The sequence below is a fragment of the Oncorhynchus nerka genome, linkage group LG9b (genome assembly GCF_034236695.1).
Source record: "Oncorhynchus nerka isolate Pitt River linkage group LG9b, Oner_Uvic_2.0, whole genome shotgun sequence".
In the NCBI taxonomy this organism is placed as follows: domain Eukaryota; kingdom Metazoa; phylum Chordata; class Actinopteri; order Salmoniformes; family Salmonidae; genus Oncorhynchus; species Oncorhynchus nerka.
The window spans coordinates 2,062,305-2,079,680 of NC_088424.1; the positions used below are offsets into that span (position 1 = coordinate 2,062,305).

Consider the following 17,376-nt stretch of genomic DNA (forward strand, 5'->3'; position numbering starts at 1 on the left):
TTGATGAACAATTAAATTGTATCGATAATATATTACATTGGGATGTGTGAAACTTACTCCCCACCCTCGAAGTGTCCCCACTTGCGGCAGCAAATAGCTAGCTTTTTGAGTGGCGCCAATTGGTAAGACACTTCAGGAGGGTGGTCACGTGTGCTTGCAAGTCAGAGGTCCCGAGTTCTTGCCAGGTATGGGCAGAATCAGGAGGAAATGGTACTAAGCAAGCAGAGTGATGTCCTTTACATATATACCATGTAATAGCAGTGTAATCATACATTTATAAAATGTTTCAGAGAATTTAGTGCTCTTTAATCAAAGATATTTTTCAGGTCTGATTCATGAGGGCGATGAGCTAAGGGAAGTCAATGGAGTCCAAATGGAGGATAAGACACCGGAGGAAATCATTCCTATTATGGTGTGAGTGTGTGTGGTGTGTGAGTGTGTGTGGTCTGTTTCAAGTCTGTAAGTCTGGCCAAGTGAGGCTAGTGTCTAGCTTAGATGTAATGTCAAAATGTAGATTTCCGCCTAAATAGACATACCCAAAAGTAACTGCTATTCATGTGTAATACATGATTCTGACATGCCCAAACATGGTATATTTGGAAAGAAGACATCTCAGAGATTTTGAGGAAATGATCAGAAGATAGATTAGAGTTACATAGTTCAGAAAACACAAGATCATGCACACACAAAAGTAATCTTTCATTGACAAGCTATAAGTGAATTATTGATGCCAAGAGCAGGAAACACATCAGATGGCTTCCACAACATGTGAACAATATCAGAAAAAAATTGGGATTGATAGAAACGGGCAGATGTTTAAGTGGTGTCAGTGTTATTAATTCCAGTGCTATTACACATTTACAGTCCCTAAATGCTATTTGTTCAGTATAAAAACACAATTTCTACCATATCAACCTCACTCAAACATTGTGGTGGTGTAATGGGGTATATGGGGTACATTCAAGTATCCTTTCAACCGCTCCAAAGTGTCTGCATGTGATAATTGCACTGTTTTTGCACAATGGATGTGCCTAAAAGTTATTGTTCACTATAAAAACTACATTTCTATAACACCAACCTCTCTCAAACATTGGTGATGTCGGGGGACACACAGGGGATATCAAAGTGTTTTCATCAAATTTTTCATGCGCAAAAACATAGTCACTCAGTGGACATTCGATTTTGACATGAAGTCATACATCATCAGATAACATTGGCAATAGGCTAGAATTGTTCTGACCAACCATACCCCCCATGTAGCTCCAACACAGACCAAATTGAAGCTTACCTTGTAAGATATTTGCTGTTTGGTGAAAACGCTGTGTAAAATAAACATTTAGACTCTCAGGGCTGGTGATCAATAACGGTAGGTCACAGGCAGAAAAATGAGACCCTCATGGTCTGTGGAGTCCCGGCTTTCGGTGTGACTCAAACTATTCTGTATTTATTTTGTTTATGCTTTACAACGCTAACCGGAATGTAGGTAGCAGCCATCTTGAAATGAGGTCATCGGCTTGGCTTGCCCTTATACATTCATATGCCCATATATGATAGTAAGACACCAAATATTTTAAGGCACAGATCAATAGCCAAGATACTCAGCTTTCCGCAGACACCCTGCTTTTGCAGATGGGAGCTACCGTTCTCACACCAGACTGAATTGAATAAAATAAATCAAATAGGGTCCCCAAATATGGGAACTTTACATTTAAGAGGCTAGCTGCTTGTAAGCTTGGATCGTTGTATGTATTTGCTTGCATCACACATCCCTGATGTGTTTGTGTGGTCTAATGTGTACCTGTCTGTGTGTCAGTCAAGTCTACATTCTGTGATTATCTTTGTGCCAGGCTCAATCGCAGGGAGAGGTGACGTTTAAAGTGATACCGGTACCTGGCATCAAGGAAGAGCTGTCAGCCAATGAGACTATGGTAAAGCTATTGTGCTCTGCTTATATTGGTTCCTTGGCATTTCAGACAAATAACAGCATCTGAGTATGAGATAGCAACATGAAACCCATACACCACCTTCACAGCACATTCTCCTAGGATGTTCAAGACGCTATTGTTGAATCATTGGTGGCAGGTAGCCTAGCAGTTAGAGCATTGGGCCAGTAACCGAACATTGCTGGTTCCAATACCTGAGCCCGAGACAAGGTGAAAGAGCTACCTAACCCTAATTTGATCCAGGGGCGTCGTACTTTTATTGCTGACCATGTAAATTAACATATTTTATTGCACATATCTGGTCAATTTTTTAATGAAGTAAAGCTCTTGTGTTTTTTGTTGTGGTTCTCAGTTATTTGTACGGTCGCTCTTTGACTACAATCCCGAGGAGGACCCTGCCATCCCCTGCAGACAGGCAGGGCTGGGCTTCAAGAGGGGGGACATCCTTCAGATCGTTAACCAGGAGGACGACACCTGGTGGCAAGCCTGTCGTCATGGTGACAGCAACTCCCGAGCAGGACTCATCCCCTCCAGGCAACTTCAGGAGAGGTGGGCCTCCATGTCCATGGGCAATCTATGCACAGACATTCATAGCTACCCTCACATCAGCAATGTGTTACTTTGTCTTATTATGTAGTTTTCTTAACTCCAATCTTAACCATTTTCTTAACTCGAGAAAAGTTATTTGACAGCAAAACAAACCGCTATTGTACGTCTATATCACTTTGAGATGACATCTCAAACACGAGAACAGTACATGAATGTTCAATTAGAAGATGAGAACACAGTAAAGTCCCCAGTTTCTATGGTCTTTTAAATTTGAATGTTTTCAGTCAAGCATGATGCTCCAGAAAGGTTTTAAGAACAGTAAAAAATAAAATAAAAATCAGTGAAGGGGGGGTCAACCTGGAGTTCTGAACCCTTTGATAAATTGAAACGAGACAAATTGAGGTTTGAGGAACATTATTCCTAGTCTGATCCATTATGGCACCAAAATTGTTCAGTCAGATAAATTATACTCTATACAATGGCATAACTGTTCTCTCTTTCTTTCCTTTAGGAGAGTCGCTCTCCAGCGGCCCAAAGCCTTATTTAAACCTCAGAGAGTCCCAAACAAAGTGGCAGGTGATGATCTCTCCAATAAACCCCCACCTGCAGGGAATAAACAGTCATTTAACACTCTCCCAGGACAAAGGCCGAAGGTCTAAGGTCATACATGAAGGTCAAGGTGAAAGTCACACGCCAGGGACATGCCACATGTGGAAGGGAATCCCTTAGGATCGCACCAAGGTCAATCCATAAAGCATCTCAGAAAAGGTCCTAGGAATCCTGTTAAAACCTGTTTTAAGACACAGCTTTTATTTTTAGCCATAAGAGTATTCTCAGCACTTACAACCAATGTTCTACTCTGTTTGGATACAGGTCCAGATCTGGGTTAAATACACAATACTTTCAAATACTATACTGCAATACATATTACAAATTTTCACAAGGAGTAGCTCAGTTAATTAGTTAACATACTCACGCACTATGTATTACGTCAGTGTTTCCCAAATGGTAGCAACTGATGGGTCTTGAATAGTTAATCTAGAGCAGTGGTCCCCAAACTTTTCTGAGCCGACATCACTTTCTGAGTCAAGAAGGCTGAGATCTGACACTCAGATTTTTTTTAACATGACTTAAAAACAGTTCTGTAGCAGTGATGTTTGTAGTAGGCTATATGCCCAGTACATTATCACTGCATATTGGATATGCTTGAATTGCCCTGACAATGTTGTTCTTCTTATACCATTTACAAATTATATTTCAAAACTTGAGGTATATGATCACACCGGTAATAGGTAGATCATCATTTGTTGTGTTACTTGTGAGGCAAAGCTGAGTGAGCATACATTTAAATGATGTGCTTTCTTTATTTTACTGGACTGATTTTGTCTGCATCTGATTGCCAGTCTCAGCGGAGGGAGAGCATCCGAGGGTCTGCCTCTCACCGTCGGACCGTCCCTCAGCTCTCTCCTCTCCATTAATAGTGAAAGCGGCTAGGCGAACCGAACAAATGAGCTTGCATACTCCCTTAAGAGCTACACTTGAAAAAAGTGGCAATAGTACTGTTTGTCCATCTTGAGATGCCATAGCCAGTATACACTTCCTCAAAGTAGTCAGAATTTTTCTAAGATAACTCAAGAAATCTGTCATTAATTTTGATGCATCTAACTAAGATGTTTGGTGCAGTATTTCTCAAGTGAGAAAATGTGTATGGAAACAAGTCGTCTATCGTTGAATGACAACAAATACTTAATTGAAGAGTCCTTACTGTTGACCAATGACCGACGAAGGGGCGTAGACTTCAGCTCCTGAACTTCGGCTTTCCTCAAGAAAATATTTTGTGTGCACGAACAACCCCAAAAAAATCCCTTGCCAAAGACTAAAACGAACAAACATGTCATCACAATATAGTTTGCATGAACTGTTCTGAACTGTTTCAGATGGGAAGCATGCGGGCGCTTGCACAAATGTATGTTACTTATTTGACCAGAGAAAGTCAAATAACACTTGATATTAAAAACACAGCCGTTAATAATAATAACGCAAACCTAACGCAAGCCTATTGAACATGACTAAGCCCAAATGAGATTGTATTTGAAAATAACAATTTTATAGCTTGATTGAGACACGATCACATCTTTTTTATTTTGTGGGAATACTTGGGAATAGGTTTCCTAAATTAAACACATTTTAAGCTGAATTCCTGGTGATTTTACAGTCTTTTTTTACCCAAAACATTTGTATTATGTTTTTTACTCAACTTTGGGGCCCCCCCAAAAATCACTTGTGGGCTGATTGTGGTCTGCGGACTGCCTGATGCCAACCCTTGCTTTATGGGCCTATTTATGAACCACTGTTTTATAAGTATTCCTTCCTTCATCTGTGTAGAGACATAACTAACTACTGTCTCCATGATTCACTTGTCTTGTTTTGTATCCATGCTTCTCAGAAAAGGAGGAAGCTACTGCTTGCTTGTCATAGTTGTTCTTCTTTCACTTTATTGTTCTATCAAACAATGTAAAAAAAAACGATTTAAACCCTCTGTTCAAAATAATAATATAAAAAAAGTAATGTACTGTACTGATTTGATTAGGAATTAAAACTCGGTTCTGTTCCTTGATCCATCCTTTTCTTTCCCTCTCTCCCGTGTTCTGCTCACTCTCTCTACAGTGGTGGAGGATGCAGACTATGGCGCTATTACTGGAATCCACATCGGTGAGATGTTACATTTTCCTCATCCCTATCCCTGGAAAAGGTATCATCACCTTACTACCAATAAGATCCAGACACGGAATGAAAAACCAAGCAGGGGTTGAACTTGAGACGGACTAGAACCACAAATTGACCCGGGCATTTCTAACATGCCTGCCCATTTTTAGACAGACCCATCAGGTTAAAGATGGACCAGCCCATCTGGCATTTTCCCGAACTGCCATGTGGTCAGTCCGTTTCTGGTTTGAAAAAAAAGCTCTATTTACAAACCAGATTATTCAATCAGTATGTGCTCCCCAGAGCTATAGGGGAAGCCAAGGAAAGACCATGAGTTTTAAACAGCCAGATCATTTTCCCCATTTCTTCAGATCCCTTGGATGTGTTTGATGCCGGTTTAGCAATAGTGTGTGTGTCAGTGTGTTTGTGTGTGTGTGTGTGTGTGTGTGTGTGTGAGAGAGAGAGAGAATGTGTGTGTTTTTCTTTATCGAAGCTTAAAATGCATTTCCCAGACAGAATAATAGCAACAATGGGTAGCTGTCTGATCCTTGTTCATGGTCACCGGTGCATTATTAGGTGCATTATTAGGTTTCAAGCAGCAAGATCATGAGAAGAATAGATACCTGCATATTTGAATAGCTACCCGCATATTTGATGTCAATGGAATCCTCGTATATCATTTTGCACTCCTGCTTCAGGTTTGACTGAGTTAAGTGTCAAGTGTTGTTTATTATTGGCTACTGAAGTTACAGCATGTCATATATTTGTGCTGAGCATGTGTAGTGTCTGTCCAGATTCCAGAACAGGATGTGGTAGCGCTCTGTAGTCTCAGCTCCAAAGTGATATTGATTGTTTAATGGATGCCACACGACTGACAGCACGCTAGCTATCGATCAAATTGATTTATAAAGCCCTTTTTATATCAGCAGATGTCACAAAGTGCTATAAAGAAACCCAGCCTAAAACCCCAAACAGCAAGCAATGCAGATGTAGAATCACGGTGGCTATGAGAAACTCCCTAGAAAGGCAGGAACCTAGGAAGAAACCTAGAGGAACCAGGCTCTGAGGGGTGGCCTGTCCTCTTCTGGCTGTGCCGGGTGGAGATTACAAGAGTATGTGGCCATTTAAAATTATTCTTCAAGATGTTCAAATGTTCATAGATGACCAGCAGGGTCAAATAATAATCACAGTGGTTGTAGAGGGTGCAACAGGTCAGTACCCCAGGAGTAAATGTCAGTTGGCTTTTCATAGCTGAGCATTCAGAGCTCGAGACAGCAGGTACGGTTAGAGAGAGAGCGAGGGAGAAAGAGAGCCAAAAACAGCAGAATTTGGAAGAGGAGATACTGGAGAGGAGCAACTGGTGTGGTATGACATGCATGTGCGCTACATGTGAAGTGCACTGAAGTACTCTAGATTATTTAGAGGGATAAGGAACATAGGTAAACTTCAGAGTGAAGGAGATGTAGTGTGAACTTCATAGTAGTTTAGTGCTGTAGGAGGAAGTTTAAATTTGAAAGTGAAGCAAAATAATACACGCACTGACCTCAGGTTTTAGTATGTTCAGTACAGTACTATATGGAGGGTGTTTGGCAGTGCAGCTAGGAGAGAAACACAATTATTTTTCTTATTTTAGATTCTGTCGATAATTTCAGACCGACTCTTGGTGAATGCGTCTTGGAGATTGTTTTCAGCATGCTCAATATCCTATTTCCTTAAACTACATGAATATGCTGTTGTCAATGTAATCAAATGAATCAAATCTGATATTGGTTTAATTCAATATCTGCCACCCTCTTCCAACTGTGCTGATTGATAAAGTCGGTAAAACTCATTCTTTAAAAGCGAAGTCAACACAGACAAAATGACAGTAATTGTAGCATGCAACAAGGAAAACAGGCCCAAATTCCTGTTATGCTTACTGATTTAAACTGCAACTGATGTCATAGCAATGTAAGACCCACATCTATAGCAGGCAGTTACACCATGGAGGACATGCCAATCCGGGCCATACCACATACACATGGCATAGGCTCTGTTTTCATTCAAGCGAATGCATGAGAGAACATTCAATCGTATGTTGTCCTCTCCTTAGTCTCCTCAGAGTGGTGGAGTTGAGCTGTTGAGATGGTCGACAGTGCTTGTCAACAGCTTTGGTGGTGAGACTGGTGACAGTTCTGTGTGATGCTCTTTTAAATCTCATACACATTTGCCTGTCTGCAGTTCTTCCTTCTCCTCATCGTCATTGCTGCATGTCATCATACCCAGCACTCGAGACGCTTTTATTTTGCTCCCTGTTTGTGTAATTGCAGACATCCATTAGTCTGCTCATCTTACATTAAATATGGTGACTATATGCAGTAGGATTCATGTAAGACATGTACAGTACCAGTCAAAAGTTTGGACAAACCTACTCATTCAAGGATTTTTATTTTTATTTACTATTTATACATTGTAGAATAATAGTAAAGACATCAAAACTTTGAAATAACACATATGGAATCATGTAGTAACCAAAAAAGTGCTAAACAAACCAAAATATATTTGAGATTCTTCAAAGTAGCCACCCTTTGCCTTGATGACAGCTTTGCACACTCTTGGCATTCTCTCAACCAGGTTCATGAGGAATGCTTTTCCAACTATCTTGAATGATTTCCCACATATGCTTAGCACTTGTTGGCTGTTTTTCCTTCACTTTGCGGTCCAACTCACCCAAACCATCTCAAATGGGTTGAGGTTGGGTGATTGTGGAGGCCAGGTCATCTGATGCAGCACTCCATCACTCTCAGTCTTGGTCAAATAGCCCTTACACAGCCTAGAGGTGTGTTTTTGGGTCATTGTCCTGTTGAAAAACAAGTGATAGTCCCACTAAGCACAAACCAGATGGGATGTCGTATCGCTGCAGAATGCTGTGGTAGCCATGCTGGTTAAGTGTGCCTTGAATTCTAAATAAATCACAGTGTCACAAGCAAAGCACTATCACACCTCCATGCATCACAGTGGGAACCACACATGTAGAGATCATCCCTTCACCTACTCTGCGTCTCACAAGAACACAGTGGTTGGAACCCAAAAATTCACATTTGGACTCATCGGACTCAAGGACAGATTTCCACCGGTCTAATGCCCATTGCTGTTTCTTGTCCCAAGCAAGTCTCTTCTTATTATTGATGTCCTTTAGTAGTGGTTTGTTTGCAGCAATTTGACCACGAAGGCCTGACACATGCAGTCTCCTCTGAACAGTTGATGTTGATGTGTTACTTGAACTCTGTGAAGCATTTATTTGGGCTGCAATTTCTGAAGCTGGTAACTCTAATGAACGTATCCTCTGCAGCAGAGGTCTTCCTTTCCTGTGTCAGTCCTCATGAGAGCCAGTTTCATCCTAGAGCTTGGTGGGTTTTGCGACTGCACTTGAAGAAATGTTCAAAGTTCTTGAAACGTTCTGGATCGACTGACCTTCATGTCTTAAGGTAATGATGGGCTGTCATTTCTCTTTGCTTATTTGAGCTGTTCTTGCCATAATATGAACTTAGTATTTCTGTCTTCTGTATACCACCCTTACCTTGTCAAAACACACGATTGGCTCAAACACATTAAGAAGTAAAGAAAATTCACAAACTTTTAACAAGGCATACCTGTTAATTGAAATACATTCCAGGTGACTACCTCATGAACCTGGTTGAGAGAATGCCAAGCGTGTGCAAAGCTGTCATCAAGGCAAAGGGTGGCTACTATGAAGAATCTAAAATGTAGAATATATTTTGATTTGTTTAACACACTTTTTGGGTACTACATGATTCCATATGTTATTTCATAGTTTTGATGTCTTCACTATTATTCTGCAATGTAGAAAATAGTACAAATAAAGAAAAACCCTTAATTGAGTATGTGTGTCAATTTTTGACTGGTATTGTAGCTGCCAACTGCGTAACATCTAATACTGTTGTTTTGCTCTGTTGCATGTGCTGCCTCTGGTGAGACATTTGATTTGACTGTTAGAACACACAGAGATTGAAATGAACATTCACACACACCCACCCCCACACACATACACACAGTGACCGGTGTGTGACAGGTATCTCTTTCCCTGCAGCTGGTCTGAGAAGGAGTTTCCGGCTGGGCAGGAGGGGCGGTAGGAGTGGGAGTGTTGAGTCTAAAAGGAAGATCCAGGAGATGGGAGGAGCCACACAGACACCCACCTACCTGGAGGTGGCACCGTACTGCAGGGACCACAAAGAGGGACGTCGGCTGGTCCTGCTAGTTGGTGAGTAGGAGACAAGCATATACCCAAAAATACAGCCATCTGAAGACCAGTACAGCCACATGAAGAACAGTACAGCCACATGAAGAACAGTACAGCCACATGAAGACCAGTACAGCCACATGAAGACCAGTACAGCCACATGAAGACCACCACAGCCACATGAAGACCACCACAGCCACATGCAGACCACCACAGCCATATGAAGACCACCACAGCCATATAAAGACCACCACAGCCATATAAAGACCACTACAGCCATATAAGCTTGGTCATGCTTGGGTATACAGTGCATTCAGAAAATATTCAGACCCCTTCTGTTTTTCCACATTTTGTTACATTACAGCCTTCTAAAATTGATTAAATGTTCTTCATCAATCTACACACAATAGCCCATAATGAAAAAACAAAACAGGTTTTTAGAAACCTTCCATTGATACGGGAAACAAATAATTTAATCAATTTTAGAACGAGGCTTAATGTACCAAAATGTGGAGAAAGTCAAGGGGTCTGAACATTTTCCAAATGCGAACTTTCCTGACTGCTTTTAGCAACGCCGAGTGGCACAGCGGTCTAAGCGGTTCGAATCCAGGCTGTATCACAACCGGCCATGATTGGGAGTCCCATAGGGTGGTGCAAAATTGCCCCAGCGTCGTCCGGGTTTGGCTGGTGTAGGCCGTCATTGTAAATAAGAATTTGTTCTTAACTGACTTGCCTAGTTAAATAAAAGGTTCAAATAAAATTACAGTAGTGTTGCTCCCTATTGGGTTGAAAAAAAAACTAAACAGTCCGGGTAAGACAGAAGTTAAATTACATTTCAGCTTACTGTGCCAGTGGGCAGGACTGTTGTTCTTAAAACAGTGCGAATTTGAGACAAAATATCTAAAGGTCAGTCTTATTTCCAAAGGTGGGTTTGTTGAAGACCAACTTACTCTTTGCTTACCTCATGTCAAAATAAAAGTCTCCAAGTTATTCATTTTTTTTGTGCACATATGGCACACCTGCAGGATTTATTAATTTAACATGAGGTAAGCAGAGAGGACCACGTTTTGGAAAGCCTGTTTATAATAATACGTTCCTTTAGATATTTTGACTCAAATTTCCGCCGTTTTAAGCACCAACCTTCCTGCCCACCGGCACAGTAAGTTCAAATGTAATTTTATTGAACTTTTGGCTTCCCATGGACAGTTTGTATTTAACCCAATAGGGAGCAACGCTAGAGTAAATACACCAACGTTGCTAAAAGCAGCTATGGTATGTATAGCAGGCATCAAATGGCGTGAGCGGTTACAGTGGAATTGGAATGAAATTGTAACATGCTCACTCCAAAATGGTTATATGCCTAAAGCATGGGTGTCAAAACTCATTTTTCCCTGAGAGCCACATTCGCTCTTCAATGAGGTCCGGAGGGCTGCACTGAAAATTTGTTAAGAAAAAAATAGTCCTCTATCCATCAGTTTTGCCATTTTTTTTTATGCTTCCTGGTCGTCTCTAGCTTTCATTTCGGTGATTATAAGCGAGCGGAACATAGTCAAGAAACTATGAATGTAGGTCCATTATAATTTCTACACGTTTCGATTTGGTTGTAGTAGTTTTGAAGTATACGGAGTTTGTCTCCCCCCCCAAACAAATGATATATTTCTAATAATAAATACTGGGAAAAAAAACATGAGCTGGCACATACCCAGAATAATAGTTTGTGTGGAGGTGCTGACTAACGGCGAATGAACTATCGAAATAAAGAAGTCGCACACTCCACGTATAATCTCCCAGCAATTTAATAAGTATTTACCAACGTTTCGGCATTACTGTGCCTTCCTCAGGTTAATGTCATAAACACTTGAACCAGGTTATGTAGACACACAGTGCAATTAGTGTAACTAATGAAAGTAGTAAGGGGTGTGTCATAATGATTAAGTTAATTGAAATCAATTAGTGAAACTGTTAAAAAATAGTATATGGCATAAAAATATATTACGCTATTGTTATCATATAAAAACATAATGGAATATTGTACATCATATTAGCATCAACATACATAATTGTTTCATTCAATTTCACATAATAATTTCATTTTTATTACATGTAATCTTTTGGTTCAACCTTTATATATATTTTTGTTTAGTGTGTGTTCAGCTCATTCATTATCAACAGGGGGAACATACAGTGGGGCAAAAAAGTAATTAGTCAGCCACCAATTGTGCAAGTTCTCCCACTTAAAAAGATGAAAGGCCTGTAATTTTCATCATAGGTACACTTCAACTATGACAGACAAAATGAGAAGAAAAAATCCAGAACCATTCCGGACCATTCCGCTTTACAAAACTGTTTCAGTTAGGCAATATTCTTGGGATATCTGGTGTGAACTGCTCTTTGAGGTCATGCCACATCATCTCAATCGGGTTGAGGTCAGGACTCACTCCAGAAGGTGTATTTTCTTCTGTTGAAGCCATTCTGTTGAATTACTTCTGTGTTTTGGGTCATCGTCATGTTGCATCACCCAACTTCTGTTGAGCTTCAATTGGCGGACAGATCGCCTAACATTCTCCTGCAAAATGTCTCGATAAACTTGAATTCTTTTTTCGTTCGATGATAGCAACCTGCCCAGGCCCTGAGGCAGCAAAGCAGCCCCAAACCATAATTTTACAGTTGGGATGAGGTTTTGATGTTGGTGTGCTGTGCCTTTTTTTCTCCACACATAGTGTTGTGTGTTCCTTCCAAACAATTCAACTGTAGATTCATCTGTCCACAGAATAGTTTGTCAGTAGCGCTGTGGAACATCGAGGTGCACTTTTGCAAACTTCAGACATGCAGCAATGTTTTTTTGTTGTTGGACAATTGGCTTCTTTCGTGGTGTCTTCCCATGAACCCTGTTCTTGTTTAGTGTTTTACGTGTCATAGACTTGTCAACAGAGATGTTAGCATGTTCCAAAGATTTATGTAAGTCTTTAGCTGACACTCTAGGATTCTTCTTAACCTCATTGAGCATGCTGCGCTGTGCTCTTGCAGTCATCTTTGCAGGACGGCCGCTCCTATGGAGTATGAACCCTGTTCTTGTTTAGTGTTTTACGTGTCATAGACTTGTCAACAGAGATGTTAGCATGTTCCAAAGATTTATGTAAGTCTTTAGCTGACACTCTAGGATTCTTCTTAACCTCATTGAGCATGCTGCGCTGTGCTCTTGCAGTCATCTTTGCAGGACGGCCGCTCCTATGGAGTGTAGCAACAGTGCTAAACTTTCTCCATTTATAGACAATTTGTCTTACGTGGACTGATGAACATCAAGGCTTTTAGAGATACTTTTGGAACCCTTTCCAGCTTTATGCAAGTCAACAATTCTTCATCTTAAGTCTTCTGAGGGTTCTTTTGTTCGAGCCATTCACATCAGTCAATGCTTCGTGTGAATAGCAAACTCCAATTGATGATGTTGGCTAGAGTTGCCCTGCCCTATAAAAAAACTCACAATCTAGTCTCATTGATTGGACTCCAGGTTAGCTGACTCTTGACTCCAATTAACTTTTGGAGAAGTCATTAGCGTAGGGGTTCACATACTTTTTCCAACCTACACTGTGAATGTTTAAATTATGTATTCAATATAGACAAGTAAAATACAATAATTTGTGTGTTATTAGTTTAAGCACACGGTTTGTCTATTGTTATGACTTATGACTTGTTATGACTTAGATAAATATCAGATAAAATGTTATGACCAATTTATGCAGAATTTCAGCTAACTCCAAATATATTCTGCTACTCCTTATCTCCACGTTGTCTCCCTTTGTTACGGGCTTTGAGCCGGTTCGTGACAAGTGGGGGCTCATCCGGGATATTTGAACTATTGGTTTGGGAGACCGTGAAGGTACGTGTTTGGTTTGCATATTTTGTTTGAGTTTGATAGGCCCAGTATTGGTTGCCTTTGTTGTTTGGTTTGTGCTGTGTTGGATAGAGTATAATGGTTAGTTTCCAGGCCCTGCCTAGCCTGAACTCTTGTTCTACTTTCTGTTGGGACGTCAGTCTGAGGTGAGTAATCTGCTGTGTACCTCGGTGGGAGATTTGGGTAGGGTAGTGGAACTTGCTACCCGGAGCTATAGCCTTTTTCCCCTGATAGGTTTAGCGACGTGTTTCATTTTTTGGAATATGTTGGGCATGGTTAATGTTTGTTATTTTTGTGTGGTGTCTGTGGACTGAGCAGTTGTCTCGGGGGCACATCCGTGGCTTGGTGGAATTTGCCAGCATGCTGGGGAGTTCTATTTCCTTGCCAGCGGGCTACAGTGCGTAAATTCCCACCGCAAATCTGCACGAAGACTAGGGTTGAGTTATTGTAGGTTTTGGGGAAGCTCCGTATCTCATCTCTCTTCTGTGGTGCTCAGGGTGATTGTCAATTCTCGGGTTGTGGTCTGGTGTGCTCAGCAGAAGGGAAGAGCGAGAATTTTTTTTTGTGTGATTATGGCGTCTTATGTAGATAAGTTTATTCGCTCTCCATCAGAGGAATTGTTAGATTTAGGTACGAAAGAACAGCTGTTAAAGGTCGCGGAACACTACAAGGTTGAGATTAGTGATACATGTCTAAAGAATTCTATTAGGTTGATATTGAAGGCCAATCTGATGGAGAGTGGTATTCTTGAAGTAACCACTGGGCCAGCCTCTGCTGAGAATTTGTCATCTCCCCATAATGTTACAATGGCCATTCCATCGGTTAGTCCTAGTAGCCTTCTTTTTGAACAGCAGAAAGAACTGCTTTTGTTACAGCTGGAGCATGAGCGTGAGAAGAGAGAGCATGATCGGCAGCATGATCGTGAGAAGCTAGAGCATGATCGGCAGCATGATCGTGAGAAGCTAGAGCATGATCGTGAGAAGCTAGAGCATGATCGTGTAAAATATGAAAAGGAATTGGCATTTAAACAAGATATGGAGCGTGCTAAAATCAAGTTGCAACAAGAACGTATAGAGTTGGTTAGGGAAGGAAAGATCTCAGGGGAGAGTTTGTTTTGGGAAGGTGACCCAGATTTACCTAGGGGTAGTTCCGCTTTTGGTCGTGCCCCAGAGACATTTGATATTGTTGGGAACTTACGGTTATTGCCTCGGTTTAATGAAAGGGACCCCGAGACATTCTTTTCGTTGTTTGAGCGGGTTGCTGACGCTAGGAGTTGGCCTGATTCTGACCGCACTTTAATGTTGCAGTGTGTGCTGACTGGTAAAGCGCAGGAAGCATATTCAGCTCTTAGTGTACACGACAGTGCCAGTTATGATAAAGTTAAAACAGCTGTGTTACAGATTTATGAATTGGTCCCTGAGGCTTACCACCAACGATTTAGAACTTTAAAAAGGGATGATAACCAGACTCATGTTGAGTTTGCGCGACAGTTATCTTTACAGTTTAATCGCTGGTGTTCCGCCTCTGCAGTTGTGAATTTCCAAGGGCTGTGTGATCTGATTATGTTAGAGCAATTTAAGGACACAATTCCTGATCGTATTGCCACGTATATTAATGAACAGAAAGTAAAGAATGTTGCTGAAGCTGCGGTTTTGGCGGACGAGTATGTGTTGACTCACAAAAGTGTCTTTGCAGAGCCCCGTATTCGGAAAGAGTGGGGGCGTTCGGATAGATTTGGTCTTCGCTCACCGAGATACTTTGGTTCCCGGGCAGAGTTCTATTCAACTAGGGTTGAACCTGACTCCCATGGTAAAGCTGACTTTGGGCAGGAGTGTCACTACTGTCAAGGTTCAGGTCATTGGAAAAACGAATGTCCACTTCTCAGGTCAAGGGGTGCTTACGCTAAATCTAAGCCTACTGCGTTAGCTGCACCTGTTCCACATCAGTTCATTCATGACTCATTTCCTCAGGCCCAGGAGAATGTGAAAGTCCATATTGATCCAGACTATTTACCTTTCATTACGGAAGGTTTTGTGTCTATGTTAGGAAGTAAAGACCTAGTGCCAGTGAAGATCCTGAGAGACACAGGTGCCTCTGAATCATTTGTGTTGGAGTCTGTGTTACCCTTTTCTGCTGAGACTGATTCGGGGAATAGTGTTCTAATTAGGGGAATAGGTTTGAACACTCTGTCAGTTCCATTGCATAAACTGATGTTGGATTGTGGTCTGGTGAAGGGTGAAGTTGTTGTGGGTGTGCGTCCTTCGTTGCCTATTGAGGGTATCGATGTTATCCTTGGGAATAACTTGGCTGGTGAGCGTGTATGGCCTGTCGTGTTTCCATCTCTAGTGGTTTCCACTAAGCCGTCATTTGTTGGGATTCCTGATGAGTGTACAGAGTTTCCCAGAGGTGTTCTCTGCGTGTGCAGTGACACGTTCTATGAGCCGTGGCGAACTGGTCACTGCGCCGACTAATGATAATAATACAAAGTATGTCACTGTTTTCCCTGTTATCCCGTTATCTGTAACCCGCTCAGATCTAATCAATGCGCAACAGGATGACCCCACGTTGGAAGAGTTGCGTGATCAAATTGTGCCTATAGAACAGTTGGGAGATGTCGCCCATGGCTATTTTCTCCAAGAGGATGTCCTGATGAGAAAGTGGGTGTCTCATGATAGTGTTTTTCTGGGGGAGGCAATTAGTCAGGTTGTTGTACCAGTTAAGCTTCGTGAGTTGGTGTTGGAAACTTCTCACAGCGACGTTGCTGGACATATGGGGGTGAGGAAAACCTACAATCGCATATTAAGACATTTCTTTTGGCCTAGATTAAAGAGGGATGTTTCTGATTTTATCAAAACTTGTCACACCTGTCAATTAACTGGTAAGCCTAATCAAGCTATTAAACCAGTACCATTGTTTCCTATTCCTGTACTCAGCCAACCTTTTGAGTATCTGATTATTGACTGTGTGGGTCCTCTGCCTCGTTCTAAAAAGGGTAGCAGTTACCTGTTCACTGTGATGTGTCAGACCACTAGGTTTCCTGCTGCCTATCCTCTCCGATCTATCACGACTAAATCGGTGTTAAAAGCTTTGACTCAGTTTCTCTCATTGTTTGGAATCCCTAAGGTCATTCAGAGTGATCAAGGATCTAATTTTACCTCTAATCTGTTTGGTCAGGTTTTTCAACAGCTCCATATTAAACACAATTTGTCTAGCGCCTATCACGCGCAAAGTCAAGGAGCACTGGAACGTTTCCATCAAACACTTAAGTCTTTGTTGAGAGCTTATTGTACTGAGATGGATAAGAATTGGGAGGAGGGGTTGCCTTGGTTACTGTTAGCCGCTAGGGAAGTTTCACAGGAGAGCACAGGGTTCAGTCCAAATGACCTTGTGTTTGGACATAGGGTGCGTGGACTTTTATCTGTTCTCCAGGATGACTGGAAGTCTCCCGAGCCTCCTCAGTCCCTGTTATCGTATGTGTGTGATTTCCGGCGACGGCTGTATGCTGCTGGTGAAATGGCAGCATACAGGAGAGGATGAAGGGCATATTTGATCGCCGAACTGAGCCTCGTCACTTTAGTCCAGGTGACCAGGTTCTTGCTCTGCTGCCAATTGTTGGTTCTCCTTTTCAAGCCAAGTTTCAAGGTCCATATACAGTGGTGCGCCAGTACACTGAGCAAAATTATCTAGTTGCCACTCCAGAACGGAGGAAAGCACACCAGCTGTGCCATGTAAATCTGTTAAAACCCTATTATGCACGTTCCCCTGAGACTGAACAGTGGGATTCTACAGAGGACGGTAAACCTGTTCTTTTGGCTGATACCGTTGTTTCCTTGGGTTCTTGTCGTGCTAGATCTGTGCATGAGGAGGAAGATGTTCCTGGTCCTGACGATTGTATATTGCAGGGTAGATTGAAAAATTCAGAAACACTGGATATTTTAGACAGTCTTCTCACTCACCTACCTGTTGATGGGCGGAAAGAGATGGTTGGTCTGATTCAGAGATTTCCAGGTTTGTTTTCTGATACACCTACACGTACAAACTTAATA

The 17,376-nt window shown here is 41.6% G+C and overlaps 1 protein-coding gene across 4 annotated transcripts in view; it reads left to right on the forward strand.

Annotated features, from left to right (window-relative positions):
• The window catches only part of LOC115114096 (MAGUK p55 subfamily member 7-like), a 63,936-nt gene that overhangs the window by 24,189 nt on the left and 22,371 nt on the right, over positions 1–17,376 (forward strand). For all 4 annotated transcript variants that reach the window (XM_029642070.2, XM_029642071.2, XM_029642068.2 and 1 more), the window contains 6 exons: positions 327–412; positions 1,848–1,928; positions 2,296–2,492; positions 3,004–3,068; positions 5,160–5,204; positions 9,289–9,459. In XM_029642070.2, coding sequence (XP_029497930.1) covers positions 327–412; positions 1,848–1,928; positions 2,296–2,492; positions 3,004–3,068; positions 5,160–5,204; positions 9,289–9,459 — 645 coding nt within the window. The remainder of the gene's footprint in view (positions 1–326; positions 413–1,847; positions 1,929–2,295; positions 2,493–3,003; positions 3,069–5,159; positions 5,205–9,288; positions 9,460–17,376) is intronic.